At 33.0% G+C, this 15,818-nt stretch overlaps 1 protein-coding gene across 4 annotated transcripts in view; it reads left to right on the plus strand.

Annotated features, from left to right (window-relative positions):
• Positions 1-15,818, plus strand: part of LOC123698143 (cGMP-dependent protein kinase, isozyme 2 forms cD4/T1/T3A/T3B) — a 120,646-nt gene that overhangs the window by 82,760 nt on the left and 22,068 nt on the right. For 3 of the 4 annotated variants that reach the window (XM_045644740.1, XM_045644742.1, XM_045644741.1), the window contains one exon: positions 13,722-13,941. In XM_045644740.1, the coding sequence (XP_045500696.1) occupies positions 13,722-13,941 (220 nt within the window). Of the gene's footprint in view, positions 1-898; positions 2,745-13,721; positions 13,942-15,818 lie in introns of those variants that run through there. The other variant, XM_045644739.1, reaches the window with a different exon arrangement.

The following is a 15,818-nucleotide window of genomic DNA, read 5'->3' on the forward strand; positions in this document are numbered from 1 at the left end:
TGATAAACATAGCGTTTCATGAAACTGCACTATTAAATCATGAATTTTGATTGCTGTATCTCTAATGGATCCTGATTGAAATTCTACATAATATTACAGTTAGAAGAAGAATACGTGTACATATAGATCGTATTACCTTTCTGATGGCAACTCGCATTTTTGTAAGAAATACTTAAATAATTATGATCTTATTTGAAACAGATTTAATAAGAACCTTTCATGTAGTGTCAAAATAAAACACAACATGCAAGATATACCAGTAGCACATACAATTTTCTACAGCACTTATTTGCCATGACGTAGATATTCATCTCGTAGAACATTTACAAACATCAGTGAAAGTGATGTAGGCAATAACAATAAATGTTAAAAACTGGCTTCTGTATGGTCGGTTAGCGGCGCTCAGTCGCTTAGCCCCATTATCTAATTATTACGTAAGAAGATACAGTTTGTATTCATTTGATGGTTTCTCGGGCTCATAAGTATTGGGCTTGTGCAATCCATGCTTACATCCCGTGACGCGTCCGCTTTTTAGAGTAATCACCGTATCCGTCAATACAATTATTACTGTAATTAATCTCTTTATTCATACTATTAAAGCAGGCACGTAACTAGATGTTTTATAACATTACTATAATACTTTTTGTATGATTGAGATCGATCCATTAAAATGGATAGGTTTATCTTAAAGAAAATTGTTATCAATAAATAAGACAGTGTCCATAGGTACTTACAAATATATTCTATGTTGTATATTATTAACATGTAAATGAGAGCTCCTTGTAAAAAATGAGTCACATTATGTCATAGTTGGACTCGGAACCTGTATGAGTCATTTGACCTTTTTATATTGAATGACTGTTTGGTTTTAAATAAATTGTAGCATAAAATGGGACATTATGCCACTGATTAAAATATAAGCATCGGAATTATAAAGAACCTTAGAACCTGTTAAATTAAAATTCATACGGAATACGTTAAACAAACAAATAATTGAGACAAGAACAATGAAGCATCAAAGGCCATCTGGACATTCTTTCTTCGAAAATTCTACTCTGGGTATAAAACTTTGTACGCAGAAGATATATTTTACAGTATGAAAATCAAACATTACCCAGGAAAAGCGGTCATGGAGGACCCGTGGCTTTCTTTAAACGATAGAACTATGGACCTGGTTTACGCCGCTAACTGGGTCGGGGCGGAAAACTTAAACAATAATTATAGCACCAACAGTAGTAACCAATCAAATAGTTCAAAATTTAACTCAATATCAAGGAGCAAATCCTGCCGAGATGTGGGTTACAGTGTCGATAGAGAGGAATCCCAAAATGGCCGAATGTATGAAGCAGACGATATTGAATATAGTTATGCACATAACGTTTCGAATAATAACAATAACATATCTCAATTAGCAAAATATCAACAAGACATAGAAGAAAAATCTAGGTCAAACAATAATCTACTAATTCAGAACAAACTTAAACACAGCTACAGTTTTAAAGATATGCCCAATGGTTATAAACCATCGACATTAAGAAGGGTGAAGCGTCGTAATTTCACTGAATGGGATATCGATGCTTTTGGTAGCAATGATCGACAACCGCCTGTACCTCCGCAACGAAAAGATTCCCTTAAATATGCTCATCGACAAAGAAAAGTGGATTCCAAGAAAAGCTATTACCCGCACCCAGATCCTGGCCCAGTTCCTCCCGATCCATCTTCTGAATCTTATTACGAATATTACTCACGAGTCAGTCAACAAAATAACGATACTGATAGTGATAAAATAAAACAAATCCAAAAAGATCCCAAAAAAGACAAACATTATAACGACACAGTCTCAAAATCTTCAACTAGCGGTTTCGGCAGTGATATGTATCAAATTATAAATTCTATGGCAACTTTAGATTTGGCGCCTATAAAAGCACGGTCCGGAAAAATTAAACTAGAGAAAGAACTTGACGCTTCCGCATCCGCTTTATATAAGCGTCATAATATGAATGGATCTACATGCGAACAAATTCCTCAACACATAAAGCAAACAAACATCGAACGAAACGGTTGTTTTGACGATGCCAAATCTAATTTTCGTTCAAAATCCTTAAGAGTTAAAAGTGACAGCAGACCTCCCTTAAAACAATATTTGGATACAATGGAATTTGACGAAAGTGGATACAATAATAATGTTACCGTCACTCAACCGAAAAGGAACCTCTCTCCGAGTGAACAACTGACATTAATGCAGTACGAAATGAGTAAAGGAAGTCAAAATCCGCCGCTACCGCCCATCAGTAACGGTTATAACTCTGTTAAATGGGGGAAAGAAAGTGAATATCGGACTAAAAACAATGCCAGTTGGCAAAATAAGCCGGATAAATACGGCAAACCTTTTAATACAGTGCGCGTGAAAAGTGACGATAGATATGATAGGTACAATGACATTTTATCAATGGGTCAGCCGAAAGAAACTATAAGTGAAGAGCGTGTTATTAGTGATAAAAGTAAAAACGGTGCTTATCCGCGTAGTGCGAAAAGTTCGTCTAGCGGTTCGGACTCAGATTTCTCTATACCCCGACCAAAACTAATAGTGCCTGTGCATACATATGGAACACGCAAAAGGCGGACAGGAAATCTATGTCAACGGGATAGTAATGCCACAGAGTCTTCCTTGGACGCTGGTATACTATTGGATGTAACCCGCCTAGAAGATCAAACGGTCGATAGTCGCCGAAATGGAGATTCAGGTAATGTAAAAAATATCGTACTTGAACGTGTCTAAGATAAATTATAAGATCGCTAGATACATTATCATATATTAGGTATGCTTGTTGGTTGATTTTGATGGATGTATCTTTCGAGGTCTTGTGGTTATTATGTAAATAACTTTGTGACGTAGCGTGCTGATATTAAATTAGATAACATGTCTAATATAATTTACGTTCAATAAACTTAATTAAAAAACATTTTCCTTCCTCACTTTTTATAAGAATATATAGTATATTTACGAAATCGTAGTTTCGCTTTGTTCTCCGATGTTAAGAAGTTGCAAAACACAACGCATCAGGCATATCAATTAAGCCTTACATTGGTTTGACCTACATAGGTCTGTAATCACGCACAAACGTTATTTATAATAACTGTTCAATTAAACTAGTTCTAGGATGATATTGACAGATAAATATTTAACTTTAAATAAGATTTTTTTCACTTCCTGACATAAACTTTGCAACGTTTTGGCAAATTAATTTAAAAACTTTTCAGTGACTCTCAATGGCTGTAATTTTGAAAGCAGACAACTTTTTGATTTTAATTATAAAGATAATTTACTACGAAATGTTATGAATATCAAAATACTGTACGCGTTTTCATGAAAATTATATGAACGTTTAATCCGTCGTCGTATGAACTAATATCGTTTGACATACAGCAGAATATTTTGTTTGGTAATAACAATGAATTTGTTATTCTTACATCAGCGTTATTACACATACAATAAAGACCATATAAACGGAATGAGCCTGAACTTTCGACCTGTAATATAACGCGTTTCGCCTTGAAACAGTTTGGTGAAGCAAATTATTTAGGTTTTCTTAGCTCTCGTTTAATGGTTTTGAATATTTAAATTTGCATTGATTTATGAATGCAGTGTAATTGGATCAATTAAGCAGTTATAGCAAAACAACATTCTATACCGTTAGTACTGTTAAACGAATTAATAGTAACATTAAATATCCAAGTTCTGATAATTATAAATAAATTATTTCGTAAACCTTATTATTATGCGTTTTTGATTATATTAATACCTCAATACTGCATATATATTATAGGTATTTACTAGGGAAATAAGAAGGACCTATTTTAATTATTTTTATGAATCATTAACATAATACTCGTATAAATAATAAATTATTTAATGATTACGTTATATGACTTATTAAATGGAGGAAATAAATAATTATCATTGGATTTAAAATAGCTGCTAAATGTAACATTTCGTATATTCTGTTACTTATATCACTTACTAGCTGTTGCCCGCAGCTTCGCTTGCGTGGAAGAGATAAATTTTAATGGTATAAGTTTTCATCCCCTATTTTACCCCATTAAGGGATGAATTTTCTAAAATCCTTCCTTAGGGGACGCCTACGTTATGACATCTACCTGCATGCCAAATTTCAGCCCGATACGTCCAGTGGTTTGGGCTGTGCGTTGATAGATCACTATATCAGTCACCTTTGAGTTTTATATACAGGGTGTAATCGTTAAGTGTGCACAGGCGATTATTCCGTAACTATTACAGATATCAAAAAACTTAAAACTGATATCGGAAGTATTTAACCTAATGAGTAAAATGGCCATAATAAATTTTTAAAAATATAATTAAAAACCGGCCAAGTGCGAGTCGGGCTCGCGCACAAAGGGTTCCGTAGCAGCAAATATAATAAATTACAGTTAAATAAACCTATCTCAAAAACTATAAGAGATACTTTGATCAAACCAAAAATCGTTGAAAGAGTTAATTAGCATGCATCACCTCTATTTTTTTTAGAATTTTATACCCCGTAGTTATAAAAATAGAGGGGGGGGGACATACTTTTTACGACTTTGAGAGCTGATATCTCAAAAACCGTTCACTTTAAGAAAAATGTTTTTTAGAAAACTTTATATCATTTTAAAAGACCTTTCCATTGATACCCCACACGGGTATGTACATCGAAAAAAAAAATTTCATCCCTCAGTTACATGTATGGGGGGCCCCACCCCCAATTCTTTTTTTTACTATTTAGTGTCATATTTTTGTAGCGGTTCATACAACACATATTCCCATCAAATTTCATCACTGTAGTACTTATAGTTTCCGAGTAAATCGGCTGTGACAGACGGACAGACGGACAGACGGACAGACGGACATGACGAAACTATAAGGGTTCCGTTTTTGCCATTTTGGCTACGGAACCCTAAAAACGAGAAATATCTAAAAAATTAACTTGAAACCCTCCCATACATTTAGTATGAGATACGAATATCCCATGTACATGGGTTGATCCAAAAGTAATGATAATCAATTTTAAACAAGGTCATTAGAGTTATAATAATGATGTAGTTCTCTAGATAGTCTTCTAACTAGAAAATATACTTCAATATTTTTTTTCCTAAACTTAAAAAAAAAACTTTGACTTCATCCACAAAAACCCCTCCACGCGGCCATTACTTCGCTGTCGTCTTAAAATAATTTATTGCTAAGAAAGTGTTTCTTGTGCCGAGGAAAGAGATAAAAGTAAATAGGAGCTAGATCTAAAAAATAGGGTTCAAGCCAAGAAGCTTATATCCTCTAATACACTGGAGATTGCACTATGACCATTAACTTGAAACAAGAAACTATGACATTCAATGACGTCAGTCATGTTATTTGTCTCTTTCTGTCGAGTGACCACGCTGGTTTGTAAATTCAGGATTTTTCAAAATAGAAAAAACTAAAAATCATGGTCTATAAATAATAACGACATATATTTTTAACAGTATTTATATTATAATATTATGGTCATACTTTATAGGTAGGTACATACAATTTTAATTGGTATAGAATGATAGTTATAAATAACTTTTGGCTACAAAGCTTGGATATGAACCGATATATAGCATTAACATCCTTTGTAAATAGAGGAAAGTTGTGTTTTGCATCAGATGCTGTTTACCAAATTGTTAGCTACTCAGATCTTCTTTTTAAACGCGTTGCTTCGACGGGTCAATTTCAAGCCAGAATCATCAAAGAAAAACTGTTTATAGCAGCCTTGCACAAATTTCAGCTAACTTTACAAAGTTTATTTTTCAAAAGGTATTTTTTTCTGGGTCGTAATCCTCAGTAACCTTGATGGGCACATATATTTCTTTTTATTTTACTTTTTGGAAAGCTGAAATACGTAAAACAAAAAAATATGAGGTAAGTTAAAAAAGTATAAATTTCAATGTAAAAACGAACAATCTAATAACTACATGTGAGTGCAATACCGATGTCATGTGTTGTTTCATTACTAGTAACAATCTTTAAAATGGTGTTCTAAATTTTCATCATAATATTGTTATTACAATATATTCTCTTCGCTATCCATAAAAACTCGTCATCATGGTTACCTTACTTGTTAAATCTGTTTATTGATAACTTGTTGAAAAATGATAAAGTATTAGGGAAATAACAAATTTAACATGACTGCTTACTAAAATGATGCTAAATTAGACAATTTTTGCCATTGAAATGATTCTAAACAGGTAAATGCAGGAGTATTGAGGAATATTGTAAATAACGTAATTTAACACTTGCCTGTGAAATTCTATGCCAGAATTTGGTGTCCAAACACTTCTGCAATTTTGCACAATACAATGCATTCTTTATATTCGGAAAATATTCATTAAATAAGCAACAATATTAACTTAAATATTCGAAGCGACGCAATTTTTTTGACACACATGCCATATTGACAAAGTGAGAGTTGCTACAATTTTATTATGGTGACTACCCATAATCAGGGAGTATCGCTTTTTAATAATTGGTTCAGATACTTAGTTTATTTAGCATAAATAATAATTGTCTCATCCAACAATGCTTCTGAATGACGTTGTTGGCAATTTATCAACAAACTCATGTACAAAAACTAACCTTTTGCACAGAATATTACAGCATACATAGTAGCCTTGGGAAAACTTCGTATTAACAGTGGCAATACCAAGTTAGGTGTGAAAGTGATAAAAAACATGAACTGGGCAATATTTTCTTGTTACACGTCAATGTTCATACCGAAATCTCCAGTGTATTAGATATAAGCTTCTTGGTTCAAGCATTTGGAATGCCGATTTTTGAATGGCAGCCATCGCAACTGACGCTTTGTGATCTGATGCATTGTCTTGGTGAAACAGCGTTCAGGTCCGCAGTTTGCCATGTCTCTTTTCCTTACTAACCTACCGCAATCTTTTAATTTGGTCTGTTTAGTAAGAGCCCAATAAAGTGGCTACCTTTTTAAAATATTCCACCATAATTATTCCTTCAGCGTCCCAAAAAACTACCGCTTTAATCTAACCTACTGATTTTCACTTTCAATTTCTTCATCGTCACTTTGGAAGCTCGCATCCAGGACATTGATTGTTTTTTGGTTTCAACATAAACATGGTGAACTCGGGTAACGTCCATGATCACAAAACGTGACAAAAAATTATCCTGATATCATTAAAAATTTAGAAATTTACCCTCTACATGTCGAATCGTTGTTTCTTCTTTTCGTCGGGAAACATTCTGGCACGCACGGTTCACATTCAAATTAATGTAAATAATTGGAAACGTGGCCTGTTGATATGATTTTTTTGTGATTACTTAGTGAATACATGAGCAAGCAAAAATCATTTATTTTATATTTTTATGTGCACAGGAAATACCCAATTATTATTTATTTATTTATTTATTTATTTATAATAAGGTACCTTACAGCTAGTGATACAATTTTTGAGATGAATTAATACTAAGCTACGCCAATTAAAAGGTACACCAATAGGTAGTGAAATAAAATATGTATGTGAACAAAGACTAATTATAAGAATTTTACAAAATATGAATATTACTTAGGGGATTTGAATTTTTTGAAGGTAAGCATTGATCAAGCCCAATAAGTATTTATAAAGAAAGAAAATGTTATAAATATCTACAAATTCATAATAAATTAAAACCAATTTAATGTGTAAGACCTGGTTAGTAGGATGTGATTGTGTGTGTGAGTGTGTGTGTGAAAGTGCATGTATGAGAATGTGTGAGTGTAATAGCAGTGAGTGTAAAATGCTAATTTATTATATTATTATGTGAGCTGAGATTCAGTATTGATTAATTGTAAGATTTGCTTTTTAAAACTAGTACGTGATAAATAGAAGGGATCCACAGAAGAGAATTTTTTATTATAAATGTCCGGGAGCCTGTGGAATGGTGACATTTTTAGATAATTAGTTGATGTAGCCGGCACGTGGAATAGGCGTGTGTGGCGAGTACGCTGTGTGGGTACAAGATACTTTATATTTTCCAACGCTGTGGAATAGTCAAACTTGTTGTTCACAATATCGTATAACAACATAATATCTATTATATCTCTTCTATCCTCCAAAGTATTTAACCCATAGTGGGAGCAAGACTGTTCATAATTCAACGAATATTGTTTTGTTTTATAATTCATTTTGTTCACAAAAATTTTTTGTATTGCTTCCAATCTTTTGATGTGACATTTATATTGCGGTCGCCAGATCACACTTGCAAATTCGAGAACACTACGTACGTAGGCAAAATAAAGAACTTTCAAGCAAGTAATGTCTTTAAATGGATCAGCTTGTCGCAAGATGAAACCAAGATTTTTGTAGGCTTTATGAACAATAAAATCCACGTGCGTACGATATGCTAGTTTGACGTCCAGAATCACACCTAGGTCCCGTACTGAAGTAACAGCTGGTATACTTTCACTATTAATTTTATAATCAAAACTAATAATATTATTATTTTTATTACGGGTGAAACTTACTTTTTGGCATTTTTTTATATTAATTGATATTTTATTTAATTTATAATAGTCACTTAATCTATTAAGATCATCTTGAAGACATTGACAATCGTAAAAGGAAGTGACTTTTCTGAATATTTTTTTATCGTCAGCATAAAGTAGGAAATTAGAATTTACAAAGCAGTTACTAATGTCGAATAAGTAGATGTTATACAATAAGGGACCGAGATGCGATCCCTGCGGGACGCCCGAAGTAATATCAACAAAATCTGAATTAAACCCTCCTAGAATCACCGATTGACTGCGGTTCCTGATATAAGACTCTATCCATCTGAGAAGATCTCCCCTGATACCCACTGCATGAAGCTTACGGATAAGAACATTATGACTTACTCTATCAAATGCCTTCTCGAAATCTGTGTAAATAACATCAACCTGTACTCCTTCACTCATGTTGTTATTTATGTAATGTGTTAAGTCTAATAAGTTAGTGGTAACGTTCCGTGATTTAATAAAACCGTGTTGTTCAGTTGGAATACATTTAAGTGTATGAGTGTAGATTTTTTGGTATACTAGTTTTTCCAGCATTTTAGCAAATATATTAAGAAGAGATATACCCCTATAATTAGTAATATCTTTCTTCGAGTCTTTTTTATGTATGGGCACAATTAAAGCCTTTTTCCATAAGTCTGGAAAAATTCCTTCGGTTAAGGAACGTTGGAAGAGTATGCGTAAAGGTGTTCTAAGACTAGTCCCACAGTTTTTAATGAAGACAGCCGGTATGCCATCGGACCCGGCACCCTTTCTATAGTCCAAATCCCGAAAGAGCTTCATGATCTCTTGATCTTTAATTGTGATTGAGCAAAGGCTATCAGCAAGCTCAAAATCGTATACAGTACTTATTGGGTCAGTATTATCATCGGATTGAAAAACGGACAAAAAGAATTCACTAAACGCTGAACAAATGTCGTTACCATCAGTAAGGTTGCGTTCACGGAAAACCATACTGCATGGGTAACAAGAGTTATTTCGTTTGTTTTTGATATACGTCCAGAATTCTTTAGGCGTAGTTTTAATAGATTTTTGACAGCGTAAAATGTATTTTAGGTACGCTTCGTCCTGAAGTTTTTTTACTCTAGTTCTAAGCAGTGAAAAAGATGCGTAATCGTTCGGATTTTTGTATTTCTTCCAACGAAAGTGAAATTTATATTTTTCTTTTATTAAATTAATTAATGCAGGCGTATACCATTTCGGATATTGACGACGAGATGAAATCCTAACAGAAGGTACGTATCTCTCTATTATAGAATTTAAAACATTATAAAATTTATCGATGGAAATATTAATTGATGCGGAATTTAAAACGTCAGTCCAATTTATTTTACTAATTTCACGATTAATTGTAGTATAATCAGCCTTATAGAATTTTTTTATTTTTGAAAACTGGGAACGTAACGGTAGGATATAAATATCTTTTATTTTAATTAAAAATGGTTGATGGTATCGATCAATGTTGACTAGGGAATCAGAGGAAATAATATCATTACAATCAATAGATAAATTCGAGAACACAAGATCTAAAATATTACCACAACAGTTAGGTGATTGGTTGTACTGATAAGCCCCCATTAATGTTGTTAAATTCATAAGGTCCAGAGAGGCATCTAAAAGATCATTGGTACAGGGATCTGTAATAATAAAAGAGTGATCCTTCAACCAAGTGATAAACGGCAAATTAAAATCGCCCACTATCAAATATTTGTTATTAGGGTAACTTTCGTACAAGGACAGTAACGCTGCGTTTAAAGATCTTAAATTACCAGGCAAATCAGTATTAGGAGGCAAGTATACAGCAACAATGTGAAGGTCACCTTGACTTTTACCGAATTGACGGTTAAAAGACTTACCAGGTATAGTTAGCCAGACACTTTCCACGTTACCGCACACAATATTTTGAGTTAAGTAACCACAAAACGCTTTTTTAACGCATATAACAACGCCTCCGCCTTTCATTTTATGTTTCCTATCAAATCTAAAAACGTCATAGCGAGAATCACAAATCTCTGAGTCAAGAATTCCATCACACAACCAACTTTCCGTTAAGATAATAACATCATAATTGCTTAATACGATATTTTTATGCAGTTCCGGTAATTTAGTTCGCAAGCCGCGAGTGTTTTGGTAGTAAATGTTAATAAAGTTACGTTTGGAAGTCATTGAGAAAATTATAGAACAGTAAAGTACAGTACAACCTAGTACATTTAATATGAAAGATTTTAGCTTTTTCTTTCTTTTTTTGGTTTTCTGCTTTAATTACTTCGCAAATTTGAAGGGAAGTTCATTTAGAAACTGTAAATAGAGCTCCTCATTTTATTGCACAATGAGGACATCACTTCGAAAATCTGCTATGAATACAAAATGTATGGGAAATAAAATGTATGGGAGCGTTTAATGTAACATTTTTGCATATTTCTCGTTTTATTTTTAAAAATTTATTATGGCCATTTTACTCATTAGGTTAAGTACTTTCGATATCAGTTTAAAGTTTTTTGGTATCTGCAATAGTTACGGAATAATCGCTTGTGCACACTTAACGATTACACCCTGTATATAGATTTCCTTATTTATAATACAAATCGTTTAGTTAAATTGCATTTATTCAGAAGTATTTTTTTATTACGGATGTTTAATTTTATAAAAGAAATTGTGTGTGTTTTTTTAATTAGATACCATTTTGAAATGAAATTTGTGCGTATCAGAAATTCTACAAATAGAAATGGTTTTAATTTTCGTTCCTAATCTGCGACTAAATTCATAAATTATGTACTCTATAATTCTCTTGAACAAATTTATTCGTATAATACTAAGTTGCTAAATTATATGCTTTATGAGTTATGACTAGAACCAAAAAACCTGTTTTTTACGCGAGTTTAAGATTTTATACCCATTACAGAAAAAGTGCTCAACGCCGCTAAAGAAGTTTTCACTTCAAAAAAAAAAAAACATACCGGCCGAATAGATAACCTCCTCCTTTTTTTGAAGTCGGTTAAACAGGTTTCAACAAGACGATTTTGTATGTAGGTGTCTTATAGGTGTATTCAATAACAAAATCAATATTCAACAGTATATTAAAGAATGTACAATAATTATTAATGAATGAGATGAATTCCTTGAGGAAGTTTTTCAAAATAAACTAGTTAGATAAGACGATTTTATCCAAAGACTTTTTTACACTTATTAACATTGCTGTTTTCTTATGTAGTTACAATTTTGTGCACTTGACAACCCTAATTCGCGTGTGTGAGTCTGGTATTCTCGGGAAGTTTTGAAACTGCAAAGCTTGGGCCAGGTCAGAGTAAATTTCATGGCCAATTTGCTTCAGTGGTAGGCATGACTGTTTCCCAACCGTGTTTGCACGTAGAGTTATCGACGAAAGTACATGAAGTATCAATGTTAAATGCTTTCAAGTAAAATAATAAATAAGTGCTTTATCTTTTGAAATGACTTTACCTATATTAAATTTTATGTCTTTAGATGTCTATTTTTAAGATTTGGATGAAAATTTGAACACGTTTCTTATTTTTTTTAACTTTTTTAAAAATTTATCGAAAAAGTACGTGACGATTAATTTATGATTTTATCTATTTTCCAAAGTGAAAAAAGTCAACAATAAATTTATTCTGACGGAAAGTAAAAACTCGTTGTAATATTATTTTCTCACGTTCATTTCAATGTTCACATGCTTGTTGACACGATTGGTATCATCGTGATATCTCTTGAGTACTTACTTATAAAATTATAAATACTTGAAAATATATCAAACTTTATCATCAATTGTTTAATTAACTACTGATATCCACTCATAGATAATTCAGATAATCTCTAAACTATCTTTTCTCTAAATTGATTAGTTGGATTAGTTATTAGTTACTCTGATCTAAAATTTGTGTTTTAGTCATAAAAAAGTGCGTCTGTAGTACAGACCCAGACTCTGGGTACAGACTCTGTACCCAGCACACGTGTCAGAAGTGAAACTTCTTTGACAAGATCCATAGATACCAAAATCGTCGCTTTACTCCAGGATGTGTCACGTGACAGTATTGCCATGACGCGAATTTGAAATTTTATTCTCAACGCGCCTATAAAAGAAGATTCCCTTAAATAATTCGTTCCACCAAACGAAACTGAAAATACCTTTCACATATGTACAAACAATTTTATATCGATTTATAACTAGTTTCTGTCCACAAACTATTTAGAATTCAATTGAAAACAAACTTTTGCAATGTCTAAGTTCGAACACGTCCGCATGACTCACGTCAAATTGGCGTCTAAATCCTTGAATAAAACATTTATAGAAAACCGGTATGTTTTGAAAGTGTCATGTTAACTCAGACTAGTTCCGTTGTTCCAAACAAAATGGCTACCATTACCATAACATTGTATAATCTTGAGATTTTTCCATTCATATAAAATACTAGTCGTACGCCGCGTTACCGCGTACGTTTTATCCGCATTGCTCTGCTCCTGTTAATCATAGCGTGATAATATATAGCCTATAGCCTTCCTCGATAAATGGGCTATTTAAAACCGAAGTAATTTTTCAAAGATGTCCAGTAGTTCCTTAGATTAGCGCGTTCAACGTTAACAAATAAACAAACTCTTGAGCTTTATAATATTAAAGTATATTATAGATTTACATTCAGGATCTTGTGATGTCATTATTACATAATGGAAGCATAATGGAATGACTGAGAAAATCTTTATTTTTAATAGCAGTGCAATTGTTCTTGTAATCCTTGGGCAGATTTGTTTAACACTTATGGTCACGCGAATGTAATTAACAGGCTCGAACGAAAATCGCTTCGATATCCTACATGCAGTAATTGTGTTAACTTTGTCTATAAACTCCGATTTGTAGAAAATTTAAGGGAATATAATATCGTAGATTACCTACAAAGAATCTGTAATTCAGGGCACAAATAAGAAGATTAATTTGAATCTTGCTAGCGATAAAATTCAAGGAGCTTCTGCTTTCTAAATTACCTAAATATCATGCAAATCAATGAACTGAGTTGAATATACGGGTGCCCAATTATAATAGTACCAACATATTATATAGAAAATTCCTCAGATTATTCTGAAATGTTTACCCAAGTGCTCTTCGAAGTATATTCATATTTTTTTAATTGTCTTCAGAGGGCAGAGTGGAGGTGTCCAGAGAGAACAAATACCTCAGCACAATGGCACCAGGAAAGGTGTTCGGAGAGCTGGCCATCCTATACAATTGTAAACGGACGGCCACCATCAAGGCAGCTACTGATTGCCGGCTTTGGGCCATCGAGCGCCAATGCTTCCAGACCATTATGATGAGAACTGGACTGATCCGTCAAGCAGAATACACTGATTTCCTGAAAAGGTAAGCTCCTTAAAAATGTACAATCTCGTTACGTTAGCTAAATGTCGTGTCTTCAAATAATTCAAGGAATTTTCAACGTAAGTTTCATCTTGATAGTATAAAGAGAAATATTCTTCAAACATCTTAATTAAATAAGCAGTAAAAAGAATTTTTAATGTAAATATAAATGTGAGAACCAAAGTTTCGCTGCGTGTTGTTCTTTCATAGAGGATCAAATATTGGTACTAGATTAGCGCATTATATAAGCTTACGTTGTATTTTTTATAGATACTTTATAAGATAAAAATAAGCATGATTTACTTCAAAAACACTCTGATAGATACATGAAATGTTACTTTCGTGACAACCAACAGTAAATAATTCCAAGAACGATTTCTGTCATCTCGACACGCGTATCTTAGTGATCTACTGACGCTAAGGAATTATAAGCGTATAGTTTTCTTTTACTTTATACGGTATACTTCTATGTACTTACATTTTAAAACAGCTTGGATTTAAAGAAGAACACGTTTTATTATACATTCTACTTTCCAAATATTAACGCAGAATAATTAATGTTTACGCCGGCCGTGATATAAAATGTGAATATTAAATTTTTAATATAGATTTCTATCTTAAATTGTAGGCTGAGAAGGTGAAAGCCCTTCCGAAAGTAGTTTACCGGAAATGTATCTAACAAGCATCTATTAAGATCAGGATATGTTTATCGTTCGATTTGAAAACTGTTTATCTAAATCTTAATCATTTTCTCTTTTATTTTAGTTCTTGAATGGAATTTATATACGAAAACATTTTAATCATCATTTCCTTCGTTGAGCTTTATTTAGAGTAGTTATTTTGGCGTTTCTACCATTCCCTTTTTAATGAGAGGTTGTTTACATTCGTGAGGCCAGTAACCCCAGTAGTGACTTTGGAACAATATGTTTCTGTGTTAATCGATGAAACATGGGTTTCGATCTATTTAAGAACATTGTTTTGAATTACTCTAGCGTGTTGTTTAGAAACGTATTTTATTTCGAACTTCCTTTTCTGGCATGACGACCAGATTCGACATACCTACGCCTTTCGTAACTGTATTTTTTGTTATGGAATTAACAGTTAAAACAGCTGCATTGTCCTTTGAACGTAACATGATAAATTTACGCACACACTACAGTCCCCTTCTATGTGATATAATATGATGACTTGACGTAACAAATAATTATATCACTATCGTTTTACCAGCCACATAACTGATTCAAGTGGTTACCATAGCAGTTTTGTATGCATTCAAGTGAGCATTTCCTTACCAAAGAATAGAGATTGAGACACTCGTATGTACTATATCATCACGAGCCTCTTGATAGGGGTATTGACCCGAGACATTTATGCAAATGGTACGGCGTGCATGGCCTATTCTTCTGCTTTCATCGGTATCAGCTATTTGCATAGTCTTCATTTCTTTCAATATAAGCGGAAATAACTCCGGCATTTTGGTATTAATTTAATGTTAATGATCAAAACAAATCGTTTGAATAAAACGTAAAACATGTTCGGTATCTGAGATGAACCTAGTTGAAATTCAACGAATTCGTTTAAAAATAACTAACGCCGTATTTGGGAGAATAAAGTTAGATTCAACGTCCAAAAATATGACTAGTGAAACATATCTTAATTACGTTCCCACAAACAGCTAACATCTGCGGTTCTATAAATATGTTATGTCCGATTGCCTAAATATTAGTATGTACGATGTATCACAATGATACCGTTTTATATAACAATCCAATACATAACGTTACAATTATGAAGCCTATTATAATGCATATGTGCACTTGTAGAAAGTTGACGTTCCTAGGGTGTCGCGTTACGGAATGCCCAGCAGTTCTCTGAAACCT

The sequence above is a fragment of the Colias croceus genome, chromosome 15 (assembly GCF_905220415.1).
Source record: "Colias croceus chromosome 15, ilColCroc2.1".
NCBI classification, from domain to species: Eukaryota; Metazoa; Arthropoda; class Insecta; order Lepidoptera; family Pieridae; genus Colias; species Colias croceus.